Source organism: Mastigoproctus giganteus, chromosome 14, assembly GCF_048544385.1.
Source record: "Mastigoproctus giganteus isolate SK-2022 chromosome 14, ASM4854438v1, whole genome shotgun sequence".
NCBI lineage: Eukaryota > Metazoa > Arthropoda > Arachnida > Uropygi > Thelyphonidae > Mastigoproctus > Mastigoproctus giganteus.
This window is the reverse complement of record NC_143588.1, coordinates 8,202,750-8,216,095: the sequence shown is the minus strand read 5'-3', so window position 1 is coordinate 8,216,095 and position 13,346 is coordinate 8,202,750. Positions and strand designations below refer to the sequence as shown.

At 37.5% G+C, this 13,346-nt stretch overlaps 1 protein-coding gene across 1 annotated transcript in view; it reads left to right on the top strand.

The window, feature by feature from the left end:
- The window catches only part of Rab21 (RAS oncogene family member Rab21), a 138,714-nt gene that overhangs the window by 43,110 nt on the left and 82,258 nt on the right, over window positions 1-13,346 (top strand). The window contains exon 3 of the mRNA XM_090389228.1: window positions 1,137-1,244. Within this exon, the coding sequence (XP_090245354.1) occupies window positions 1,137-1,244 (108 nt within the window). The remainder of the gene's footprint in view (window positions 1-1,136; window positions 1,245-13,346) is intronic.

Below are 13,346 nucleotides of genomic sequence, written 5' to 3'. Positions count from 1 at the left end.
TATCATCCTGGATGTAGCCGTTCCTGTCTGAATAGCATGTAAAAAAAAAAAAAAAAAAAGGCCGCCGTAGCCTAGTGGTCAGGCGCGCGGGTGCATAAATACACGTGCCTTGAGTGACCGGGGTTCAAGCCCGTGACTGCTGAATACGGTGTTGTTTCTTGTATTCTGTGTATCTTGTAAAACTCCTCTGACCGTTTTGTCGTCCCAGAGTATAAACAGAAAAATTTTTTTTTTTTTTTTTTTTTTATATGCTAAAATTAAAGTGTCTTATCTGTGTTCGTGGCCATAGGGATCAGATGTATACCATGAAACCATGCTCTACTGTTATTCCTCCACCATCAGCTTATACTATTAGAGCACATCTGGCAGTTAATATAATTTTATATGATTTCCTTCATAAATGAATTCTTCTCTCACTTTGGAATAGTGTAATACAAGATTCATCAGATTACGTGCCCACTCTTATCATTCTTGACACTGCTGCAGCCCTTTTTTCCCAGTTCACTTTCAAGAACAGTAACACATGGAATAGTTTCCGACTGGTAGTATTTTCTCTACAAATTTATCTGCACTCATCAAAAGAAAATGGGTTGAGAGGAATCAGTCAGTTATGCAGTAATTTTATAATAGTTCACTTTAGTAATTCAAGTGCTGCTTCTTTCCATCACCCTGGACTTGCAGATACACCTGCTCTGACATCTATTTTTTCTGCATTTCTCCATTCTTGGAATGTTTGAATAACAACTGTCTTGGAACAGCCTGCAAGTACCATAACACTTGCTAGATCCATATCTTGTTTAAAATTGAAGAGTTTCTTTTCTTTCTCCAATGTGAGGGAACAGAAATGTGTACTTCCATGTGTCATATTCAGCATGATTTTATCGAATTTGAATAGTGATATGATTGTATTCATTCACCTAAATTTGCATAAATACCGACAAACTCATCAGTCCTACCAAAGTGACCAGATAGTGTATGTGTATATATATTTATTCTATTTGTTTATTATTTTTAAGCCATGTAGGGAGTTGAGTAAAGAGGGGGAAGGGTATGAATTGACTTAATCTTCTCTAGGGGGTTTAATAAAAAATAATGTTTCAGAATCACTGACTTAATGACTTCTATTGATATTTCAGGACACAGCAGGACAAGAACGATTTCATGCTCTGGGACCCATCTATTACAGGGATAGTAATGGTGCCATTCTTGTATATGATATTACCGACGAGGATTCGTTCTTGAAGGTTTGTATTTTTCAGGTGCTCCTCATATTTAAAGTGTTATTTCTCATTTTTTAAATAATTTTTTAGCAAACTAAATCAAGAATTGTGTAATGTAGTTGTTTTGTAATGGTTAGCAAATTAGCCCACTCTGAAAATGTATGTTCTTTGGATCTTTATCCTTTCTTGTTATGCATGTAGTGTTGAGTATCTGTTTAGTACTTGGGTACTGTATAATGAATAAGTAATGTACAAGGGTTGTAGAAAAAAAAACAAAAAAAACACCTAATTTGAATTTGTATAGCAGTAAATAGTATACTTAAACTGAAGAAAGATTGTTCCAGTTGTTGATTATGCCAATTCCTTTTTATGAAAATAGGCAAGAGAAGTTTTAGGGTACTGCTGTTCAGGATTAAAATAATGCCATGGGCAAAAGAGAAGAGCTTATAATTTTGATTCTCAGATTTGGATAGCAATATGATTCGAACATGGTAGCAATAATTGAATATAAATATAGTTGATGTGCCAAAATTAATAATCAGTATTTTGACTAGTGTTGAAATTAATTGGCTTGTCTAAGCTTCAGTTAGATAACTCATGTAATTTCAGCACTAGTCAAAATATTGATTATGAATTTCAACACTATTCAAATATTTATTTATAGGGATTGTTTAGAGTTTACACCACGATAGCTAAGTTCACAAGGTTCCCATATCACATCTGTAAGTTTGTGTATTCTGTTGTAGGTTTTGCCTACCTTGCCAAGACTCAGTAACTTGGTTGTGATGTGAAAAAAAAACTCATAAGTTACTCCCAATCCAATGGGAATTGATATTAGGCCTTGTCCTTCTTTGTGTTCATTTGAAAATAGTTTGGTGATCCACTTAAGGAGCTAGTGGTGCTTGTTTTGGTTCAGAAGTAAAGTTTATTTCCATTCATATATGAATGTGAACATTGATTACTGTAGAAGCTGTCTATATAAAAAAAAATTGCTTGCCTCCTGAAAATAATTTGTCCAAACCTCCTTTAAAGTTTATTCAAGCTACACTTCCACAATACTAGGTGTAAGTTTATTTCAACAATCAATTACTTTTTGTCTGAATACAAATTTCCATAAATCTATTCTGTAACCATCCTTTTTTGAATTTACTTTCCTTTGTTATGTGTCATTTGAGAAAGGCTAAGGATGTCATCAGCATCTTTACTTAACCCTTTGAAACTATTCTTTCTTGTTAAGAATATATTTTTGTGCCCCACCTAATCTTGTTGCTCTTCTCCGCATTCTTTCCAGCTGATGTTTGTCCTTCCTAATTTCACATATACAGGGTGTCTCAAAAATATTGGTACAAACGTTTAGGGGAGGTAGGTAACATCTAAAGGAATGTGAATCGCATAGGAACCCATAACTGGAAATGTCACCGTAAGTCGGTAGACGGCGCTGTTCATCAGTTCCCGAGAGGGATAATTTCTGGTTTACTTATTCAAGCAGTAGTCGCCGCACAAAGAGCATGCTTTGATATACGAACTGTGAGCTGGCAGACATGCACCTAGTGTATGGATTAGCAGGGGCAATGGACGAGCTGCTCAACAAATTTATGGAGAACACTTTCCAGACAGACATGTACCAGACCACTGTTTGTTTGTGCGTGTGCATCAAAATTTGCGCGATTATGTGTAATTTAGAGGTAACAGGAGTAGTGTGGGCAGACCACGTTCGACGCAAACTCCCGGCATGGAAGAAAGTGTGTTGAATGCCATCCAGAATAATCCTACTACCAGCACACGTGCCGTTGCCTCTGCCTTAGGAGTGTCTTGTTGCAGTGTACAGCGTGTCTGGTACGACAATTCCTTACACCTCTTTCATCTCCAAAGGGTTCAATTACTGCTCTCCCAAGATCATCCTGCACGTGTGCAGGATGATCTTGGGAGAGCAGTAATTGAACCTCCAAGATCATCCTGCACGTGTGCAGGATGATCTTGGAGAAACCACTGCATGCGCAGTGGTTTCTCCAAGAAAGTGTTCAAGACTTGAATTTTCCAGCCTATGTTTTGTTCATGGGTGAGGCTTATTTCACTCGGGAAGGCTTATTCAATCAGCACAATGCTCATGTGTGGGCTCACGACAACCCCACACAGTGTGCACCGACAACATCGCTTCGCAATAAATGTGTGGGCAGGTATGGTCGGTGACTGCATAGTTGGCCCATACCTGTTATCATCCCGCATGAACTCCGCTAAATATCAGATCTTTCTCGAACAAGTTCTACCGGGGTTACTTGACGATGTTCCAGCAAATGTGAGACGCAACATTTGGTTTCAACATGACTGGGCGCTTGCCCATTATGGAAGGCGTGTTCGTAACCATTTGAACAGGCCTTTTGGGCGTCGATGGATTGGCCGTGGTGGATCCGTTGCCTGGCCCCCACGCTCACCTGATTTATTGAGCCTTGATTTCTTTCTGTGGGGAACCCTCAAATCTATCGTGTATGAATCGCCTGTGGAGATGGAAATGGATCTTGTGGCGAGACTCGTCTGCGCTGCTGCTACTGTCAAAGAAACTCCAGGTGTGTTTGACCGTGTCCGCCAATCCATGCTGCATCGGTTTCACGCATGCATCGCGTCTCATGGTGGAACCTTTGAGCATCTGTTGTAACATCATGAAATGCATCCATCTCGTACTCCATTGTTAATATTATGTCAAATAAATGTTTGCCACTATTTACTGTCTTGTGTCATTTCTACTTCTTGTGCCTCTGTTACTACTTTCCTGTGATGTTTCCGGTTATGGGTTCCTATGCAACTCACATTCCTTTAGGTGTTACCTACCTCCCCTAAACGTTTGTACTAATATTTTTGAGACACCCTGTATATGCAGTATTCTAGATGTGACCTAACCATTGCCTTGTACAATGGGATCATCATCTTTGTCCCTGCTGGCAAAGTTCCTGTTTGCACTATTCGGGGTATTTCATGTCAGGGTCTTTATTTATTATTAATTTTTTCTCCTTATCAGTTACCTTGAATTTGTTGCTACCAAACATTTGTTGCTACCATTATTGCTATCCAAATGTATATTTTCCTGCATTTATTAACGTTAAACTTCAGTTGCCACCTTTCAGCACATCTGCTTAGTTTATCTAGATCTTAAAGTAGCATACTCTGATTATGCTGCAATTTGCAGAATCGAAGCCTGTCTTGGTAGGACCACCCTTTCATTCTCTTCCCCTAATCTTGCCCTTCTCTGCATACCATCAGCTCTACATCCAGTACTCAAGGTTTGGCCTAACTATTGCCTTATACAAAGGGATAATTACCTCCTTATCCCACTATCAAAATTCACGTTTATCATTCACGACAAGAACCCATGAGCTGCTCTGGCAGCCTGTCTGCACCGCTCAAAAAACTTCAAATCTGACTGCACAATTAACCCCAGGTCCTTTTCATTTTTCACTTCTCTGAGTATGGTACTGCACAGTTGCTACGTTATGCTGGAATTGTTGCTGTCTATATGCAGTGTCTTCTCCCACTCAGCCATCCCTTTATCTATAGCAGTAACTTGCCCTTCATGCCGTACTGCTCCAATTTGTACAGAAACTAATTTACTCTTTTTTTATACTCTTTTTTTCATAAAAAAAAAAAAAGAAAAAAAAAAAAAGAATATTAGAGCAAAATGGTATTAAATCTTATCATACTTAGTTCAACGTGTGGGTTTGAGGGTTGCTAAGACGAAAGCAGATAATTGTTGGCATTAGACTCGAATTTCTGTAGAATTTAATTTTTATTTTCCACTATCCTGAGTGGTATCACACAGTTCGCTAACCTGGGATTACTGCTACCCATATGCAGTACCTTGCATTTATCAATGTTAAACTTCAACTGTCATTTCTCAGCCCATTGGCCTAATTTGTTTATATCTTGGTGCAGCAGCTTATCCTGATTGCTGTCATTAGCCACCCTGCTCACTTTAATATCATCTGCAAACTTAGACATTAAGCTTGATGTAATTTCAATATCGATGATAAATATAGAAAACAACAATGGGTACACCACTGAACCCTGAAAGACTCCACTAATAACATTAGTCCATAAAGAGCTATGTCCATTAATAACCACTGTCTTTTCCTACTAACCTCTGTTTATCCAGAGCAGTAACTTGTCCTTAATGCCACACTGCTCCACTTTGTACAACAATCTTTTATGGGCAACAGAAGCTTTCCTGAAATCATAGTATGTGATGTAAAAATTATTTTTTGCATCCAGTTCATCACTGTATCATAGCATCCAATCAAATTAGCCAGACAAGGTCCTTTTAGTTCTTAGATGCTTCTTGACTTATTACCAAGTGGAGGGCTTGGGTTCACCAGACAGTATAGTTCCATAAAAAGATTCTTTTAGTAAAGATGGCATGTTAAAAGTTATCTAATTGGTAAACGAACGTTCTGGATTTGTTTATTGACTTCAAGGAGGTATTTGATACCCTATGGTGGGAGAGCATCCTCCACAGGTTTAGGATATCCCATTGCCTCGGAAATCTCTACCAACTTTTTAGAGATTATTTTGGAGAGCATAGTGTGCCTGTCCACCTAAACTTAGAAAGCACACTTAGTTGAACAGCGTTCAACTGTGTACCTTCAGGGCTCTTTTCTGAGGTTGGTGTGCTGGATTATCATTCTTGATGAACATTTACATAGAGATATGAAGGGTGTGGAGAAAGTGACATACGTAGATGATTAGTCTACACTGTAAATTTTCCTCTTTCTCCCAACTTTCATAACCTTTTTTCTGCATGCCAAATTGCCTCGACCTATTATCTGCTGTTTTTATGGTTTCTCGAAGGTTTTGTAAGTTAGTGGGGTTTTTTTTGTTTTTTTTATGTAAACCCCAAACATGAGAGGTGTTAGGACCTATAGTACTTAGTACCGTGCTCGGGTTGGATGTTGAGAAGACGAAAGAAGATATTTGTTGACATTGGACTTAAACTTCTGTAGACTGTAATTTTCAGGAAATACGTATGAAGGAAGGTTGTTCCAGAAAACGGCAGTTGAATGAATAAACAAGGAAGATGAAAAGTTGGTTCTGTGAGTTTGAAGTTGGACAATAAATGGAGGTTGGCTGGTGGCGGCACTTGTTCGGACTGTTTTGAAAGAGAGAGCAGGAATTATAGAAGCCAATTCAGAAGAACAGTGCCCATGGAAGTATCTGTAGAAGAGGCATGCAGCAGAAACAGTACGTCTATGAGACAGCGAGTGGAGAGACTCTATTAGAGATGAATCATTAATTAATCTAACTGCCCTCTTCTGAATGGAATCAAGAAGCCTGAGAGGTTTTGGAGGCATCACCCCAGATGTGGGAACAATATTCCATGGCAGGGCGGATTTACGATTTATACAGAGTGAGCAGTTTTTTGGAAGAAAAGTAACGCCAAGAGCTAAAGAGAAAACCAAGTTTTTTAGATGCAGAGGAAGCAATATTTGTAATGTGCTTGTGCCAAGAGAGATTAGAAGTCAGGGTAATCCCCAAAAGAGATATATCATTTTGCCTAGAAATCGGAGTGTCACTAAAGATAAGCATAGGAGCAGAAGAATCCTTTTTGCGAGATATAAGACAAGACTGAGTTTTAGAAGGGTTGAAGTCAACTAAGTTGTCTTTGCCCCACTGGAGAATTACCTGAAGATTGGCATTTAAGGAATTGGTAGCAGATTTTCGAGAAGTTGAAGCTGATTGAGCAGGACAAGTTTTCTCAAAATGGAATGCAATGTGCTATCATCAGCAAAACTATGGATAGGATTTCCAGTCAATGGAAGAAGGTCATTAATATACAAGAGGAAAAGAGTGGGGAAAGAACTGAACCTTGGGCGACACCGGCATTAGTTGAGAAGTTAGAAGACAGAGAGCCATCTACCATCACCCTCAGTGAGCGATCAGAGAGAAAACTGGATTACCAATTACTAAAAACAGTTGGCAGACCATAAGATTGAAGCTTGTTTAGAAGACCTTTATGCCAAACATGATCGAAAACCTTAGAGATGTCAAGAGCAACTATTGTGTTTCACCGAACTGAATTAGTCCATAAATGGGTAACATAAGCCAGAATATCACCAGTGGATCGACACTGACGGAATCCATACTGGCGATCGTTAATCAGATGGAAGGTTTCTAGGTAGTTTAAGAGTTTGCGGTTAATTGATTTCTCCATTACTTTAGAAAGAGTAGAAGTAATTGCAATGGGACGATAATTGGATTGGAGAGATTTGTCACCCTTTTTAGGGACTGGCTGGATATGAGCAAATTTCCAAGCAGAAGGAAAAACACCTTTGGAATAAGAAAGTGAAAAAAGGTGGCAAAGAATAGGAGTAAGTTCAGGGGCACAGGTTTTGAGAACAAGTGGAGAAATACCATCGGGATCTGGAACTTTCTTAGCATCAAGATTCGTCAAAATCCTTCTGACATCCTTTTGACGGAAGACCACAGGAGGCATTGAATGGAACGTGTTGGGAATGGTGGGAGGTGTTTTACCAAGATCATTAATACATGAGTTGGAAGAAAAATGGGATGCTAGCAGGTTAGCATCACTATAACATCATCATAGAATAATTATCCAATTTTTATGCATCTATCTTACATTTTTCAGCAACTTTTATTCCTTTATTACTTGATCCATGAAAATTATAAAAAGAAATTGTGATAAGGCCTTGATCCAAGTTTAACCTCAAACCATTTTCCAATGATTCCTTTTTAGGGAAGAATTCCCTAAAATGCCATTTTTATACAAATGCCATGTTTTCCCAAATTTGGAAGAACAGATTTTAGTTATTTGCTGTTTCAAGATCAAAATATTTGGCTTAAAAATTGGCCATTCTTACCCATGGTTACATTCAACAATGATTTCACTTAATTTCACTCTAAAATTCCTTCACAGATTTCACACGCTATACTAAAGAGTAAAATTTTTCTGTAACTGCCATCCTTAATGACAATACAGATCAATGGATTTCGGATTTATTGGACTGGACCGAATAATAATACAGTAATGTACATATTAATCTCAACCATATTATTTTTTTTAGGTTATACAAAACTTCAGGATTATTAATTAAAAATTAATAATAATTACCTATTTCCATTAGAGTTTTGATACCTACTTTTATTTTTTTAATCAAATTCAGGAAATTGTTTTTTATTCTTTCTGAAAACGTGTTCAAATAGCTGTTTTCCCAGGTTACAGATAACAGATAAGAGCAGGCTGTGACTTGCGAGCTGAACATGAACACTAAACTGTTCATGTTTAGTGTTCATGGACACTAAACTGTAGGTCTACCGACTCACTTTGTTTCGGTCTCAGTCTGCCTCAAGCTATCGTGCGGTCAGGTTGTGTACAGAGTGTTTCTGTGATTTCTGAATTTTGACGTTATTTATTAAATAATTTTGCAATCCTTACAAGTTAAAATGGCATCAAGTGATAGAGGAGTTAAAAGAAAGCATGTGAACTTAAATGTGGCACAGAAATTAGAACAAGGCGTCTCAGTTGAACGTGTTTGTGAAATTTACGGCGTGAAAAAGCAAACTCTTTCTGATATCCGTAAATCAAAGGCCAAATTGCAACAATTTTATATTGTACAGTACCATATATTGTATTAAAGCTTTTTTTTTACATTAAGAACAATAAAAAATGCCCCTCCAGGTTACATTCGATTTAACGGACACCCCCTTCTCCCCTATTAGTTCGTTAAATCGAGGGTTTACTGTATAGTGATTTTGCCAATTTTCAATCATTTGGGAAGATTGTAGTTAAAATAATGCACTCTGGAGATGTTTGCTGTTCGCATACAGAGGGTGTAGAGTCTTTCCCATGGGTTTCTCAGCTTGCATGACCTGCAGATCAGACCTTGAACACACTTGTATGGACATATGCTCACATCTGGTGAGTATGGGCTTGGCACACCCAGGGTCTTGAGCTGGATATCAACATTCTTCTCTTTCTTGGTGATTCCCTCTCTCTCTCTCTCTCTCTCTCTCTCTCTCTCTCTCTCTCTCTCTCTCTCTCTCTCTCTCTCTCTCTCTCTCTCTCTCTCCCTCTCCCCCCCCCCCACTCCAGGGTAATTCAGAAATTTTTTTTTCGGCTGGTGCAGCATAAGCCTCAGACTTCCTTGCACCATATGGCTAATAATAATATACAGCTTGATATGGGCTTAGATGTAAATGTGTTATTTAAATAATTAATTGCCACATTTCTTCCTTATTATCCTGTTTTTTCTATATATTGGTAGAATTAATGATGCTTTGCTTCAGTCCTCTTGTACTTTGAAAAATGACCTGTGGATAATGTTATGTAACCACCACAACAGTTTGTCTCCAGCTTTCACATTTCAGATTCGATTTCCTCTGTACCCGCTGTTTTTTCCCTATGTATTTTCCATAACCTTTTCTACATCAGTAATTTACTGTCCAGAATTTCTCCCAATTTTAATCTTTTGCACTTTAGGGATATCTTCAGCTCTTTCATATAGGAAATCATCAAAGTATTTATTCTGTGCTTCTGAAATAACCTTTTTTCTGTTTTAACTTCACCCTTATTTTTGATTACCTTAGCTGCGGTTTTTCCTCCTCTTCTGAGATTTTTAACTGCATGCTAAACATTTTTCACCTTCTGACACATGTTTTTTCCAAAATCTTGTGTGAGGGATTTTGGAAAAACAAAATCAACTTTATTTTTATATTTATCTAAATATTTAAAGTTTCAGATTAATATAAAGTTTATTGTTGCCACCACAAATATTATAGCGAGTTTAAAATACAGGAACTCCTCGACTTATGCAAATTCTACTTTACGTAAGTTTTTGCCGGCCGGTGCAAACTGAAAAAAATATGAAAATGTATTTTGCATCTGTAAGGATAAACGGAGGTATTGTGAAAATATCATACTGTGAACCCAATAACATGTTTTTTTTTTTTTTTTTTTTTTGTAATTCGTTCCAAGTCCTTGGAAGTTGAAAATTTCACTATATTATTAAGCTATTTATGTCTCTAAAAGGTCATTTTTATAATGGAAATTGCACTACACTTTCATCATTATCATATGTTCCCATTATAACAATCAATTTTGAATGCCTTTATGATATTTTTCTAAAGCACATTTCTGGAGGTCATGGCCATAAAACAATAAACACAATTTGCACTTTCCGGTTTATTGAGCTTTTCTGTTAGCACAATCCAATAACGGTAGTAAACTCGATCTTATTGCATTTGCGATAATTCTGATAACTAGAATTGTGTGGGTTTTTACATTACGGTATTACGGTGAAATGTGTTCCCCTTCACTGAAATCTACAATCATATAAAAACAAATTTTCAGAATTCCTTCATTCTGTTCATTCCTATTTATGCATTACAATGATGAAAGGAAAGGGACCAACGGAAAGTGCGAGTGCCAGGAAACGAAACAAAATTGATTTAGAAATGAAGATGAAAATGACTTAAGAAGTACGAAGCAGGACAAAGTTTATCTATTGCAAGGGAATTAGGTCTTACTTTTAAAATAGTGAATACTATTTTAAAGGTGAAAAATAGTGAATACTATTTTAAAGGTGAAAAATAGTGAATACTATTTTAAAGGACAGTGCACATATAAAAGAACATGTCAAAGGATCAATGTACTTAAGATCAACAGTGTTCAGGTACTGTATCGAAGATGGAACAGCTATTAATAATATGGATGGAAAATCAGATTCAGAAGCAAGTGCCCCTGAGTCCAATGGCCATTCAAGCAAAAGCTAGAAGTATATATGAAAATATTAAGGATAAGTACGGTGAACCCGAAGCCAAGTTCGTGGCAAGCAACGGGTGGTTTAACAGGTTCAAGCATCGCCGATTCTGCAGCTGCAGAGAAATTTTGTGATGTGATGAAAAAAATTATTGATGAAGGCGGCTATTCAACCCAGGAAATTTTCAACATTCACGAGACTGCTCTGTATTGGAAAAAAATTCCGCATCAAACACACACTGGTGTTCAAAGAAAGGGCATCACCCCTTAAAATTGTAATTGTCATCCGAATAACATAAATATATGGCAATATTTCTTATGGATTGCATCAGATAAGATTTACACGCATAGGTGATGACGTAATATTGCATCAGCTGTTACTTTCATCTATATAAGCATGCTCTGCAAGAGTTGCAGTCATTCCTTGCTTGTGTCAGGATGGCGAGTTACATGCAGTTGATGCCACAAAGAAGAGTGCTATTATTGCTTTACATAAGGAATGATGTTTTTCCTTCCCGTCATATTGCTTGTAGAGTGTTTTGTAATCAATGAACAGCAAGTAGATTTCTTTCCAAACTCAAGAATACTGGTTCTGCTGATAGGAAAAAAGGAACTGGACGCAAACAAGTCTCTACTCCAAAACAGGACTATGTTTTGAAGCACTTATGTGTTAAAAACCGTAAAGCTTCTTTGTCTGGGCTGAAAAGAGAATGGGAAGAACATACAGGAGTGGTAGCAAGTGCAGTAACAGTCAGAAGATGCCTCTTCAAAAATGGACTTGTAGCCCGTCGTCCTAAGAAGAAGCCCCTCCTCACACAAAAAGTGAAAAATGAAAAGAAGCATGTCAAATGGATCCCTGAGCAGTGGAAGTCAGTTATTTTCAGATGAGAAGAAATTCAACCTGCATGGCTCTGATGGGAGACAAACAATTTGCTGTAGACATGGTGAAGAATACCATCCAGACTGTATGGTGTTTACAGTGAAATTCACAACCAGCCAAATGATATGGGGGTGCATTTCATATCACGGAGTAGGTCACCTGCAGTTTATAAAGGGTTCTGTAAATGTGGATACCTGGCTATATTGGAAGGCAAATTGCTGACAACTATTAGAGACCATTTCAACCTTCCAAGTAACTGCATGTTTCAGGACAACTCTGCTCCTTGTGATTGGGCGAAAAGTGTAAGTAGGCACTTCTGTAGTTACTTTAGCTTCATTTCTGCATTAGAGGTTCAACAGAAATGTGTTTACATTTGTTACAGGTGAAAAAAAAGGTTGGAAGACTGGTCCATTTCAACTGTGAACAACATTATCAATTCCAGGAAACATCCTGGCCAGATAATGAATTTTTTTTAGGCTTTAAAATGATGTAACTTGTAGTTAACTGCATTTGTAGGTTTCAGTAGGGGTTGTGGTGGTGACGAGGGAGAGAGCAAGGGAGAATACTCCATTGTATACATAAAGCATAATATATTAAAATAATGCAGTGGATCCTTGATATTCATCATTATTTGGTTCTTTAAAAGTGCAACAGATATGGAGAAATAGACTTGCAGGTTATAATGCTAATGTGCACCTGGGAAGTTGTAATCTTGAACAATAAATGCATTTTCTGAATAAATAAACACCAGCAAAAACTAGTTTAACAATAATTGTATTGATTTAAACACAAAATATCCATATTAGTTTATTCCTTGAAGGTTGAATCACCCATCAATCTACATATCAGGAACTTAAAATCCTGAGACATTTGTCCTTCTCCTTGCAAAAGGAATCTAGAGCTCATTGTATCTTAACCTTCTTCCTCTCATCCTCCATCCAGGATTAGAGAAAGAAGGCTAAGATACAATGATACGCTCTCTCTCTTCCCACCCTGTGTGTAAAATTGGGACATTGTCCAAGGAGGAGGATCTCTCACTCTGCATTCAGACTCATCTAAAAGCTTCTTAATTGCCTCCCATTGCCTGAAGAAGAATGAACTAAGAACTTCAGTGTTGAAGTTCTTAGTTCTTTCTTCTCCATCTCTTAATCAGAGGTCTTGAGTATTGAGCTTTTCAGTGACTGCCACCAAATATTCAACATCACAAGCCTCCAATTCAAAACTGAACAATTATTTCCTGCATTTTTGAGTGGCTCCTGTTGGAATCCAGGGAAATTTCTGACACATAAAGGTCTTAATTTCCTTCATGTACTATTTGTAGAGGCTTCATCGTGGGTAGTTGTGTATTGTGTTTTGCAGTCTTGACATTGAAGTGGTTCCATCATTCCTTTAAAGTGGGCTTTTATCTTCATTATTGACCTACAAGCATTTAGCAAATATGATCATATGGTAGTGTTACTTTAATTAGCAATCACATTTTGCTCCA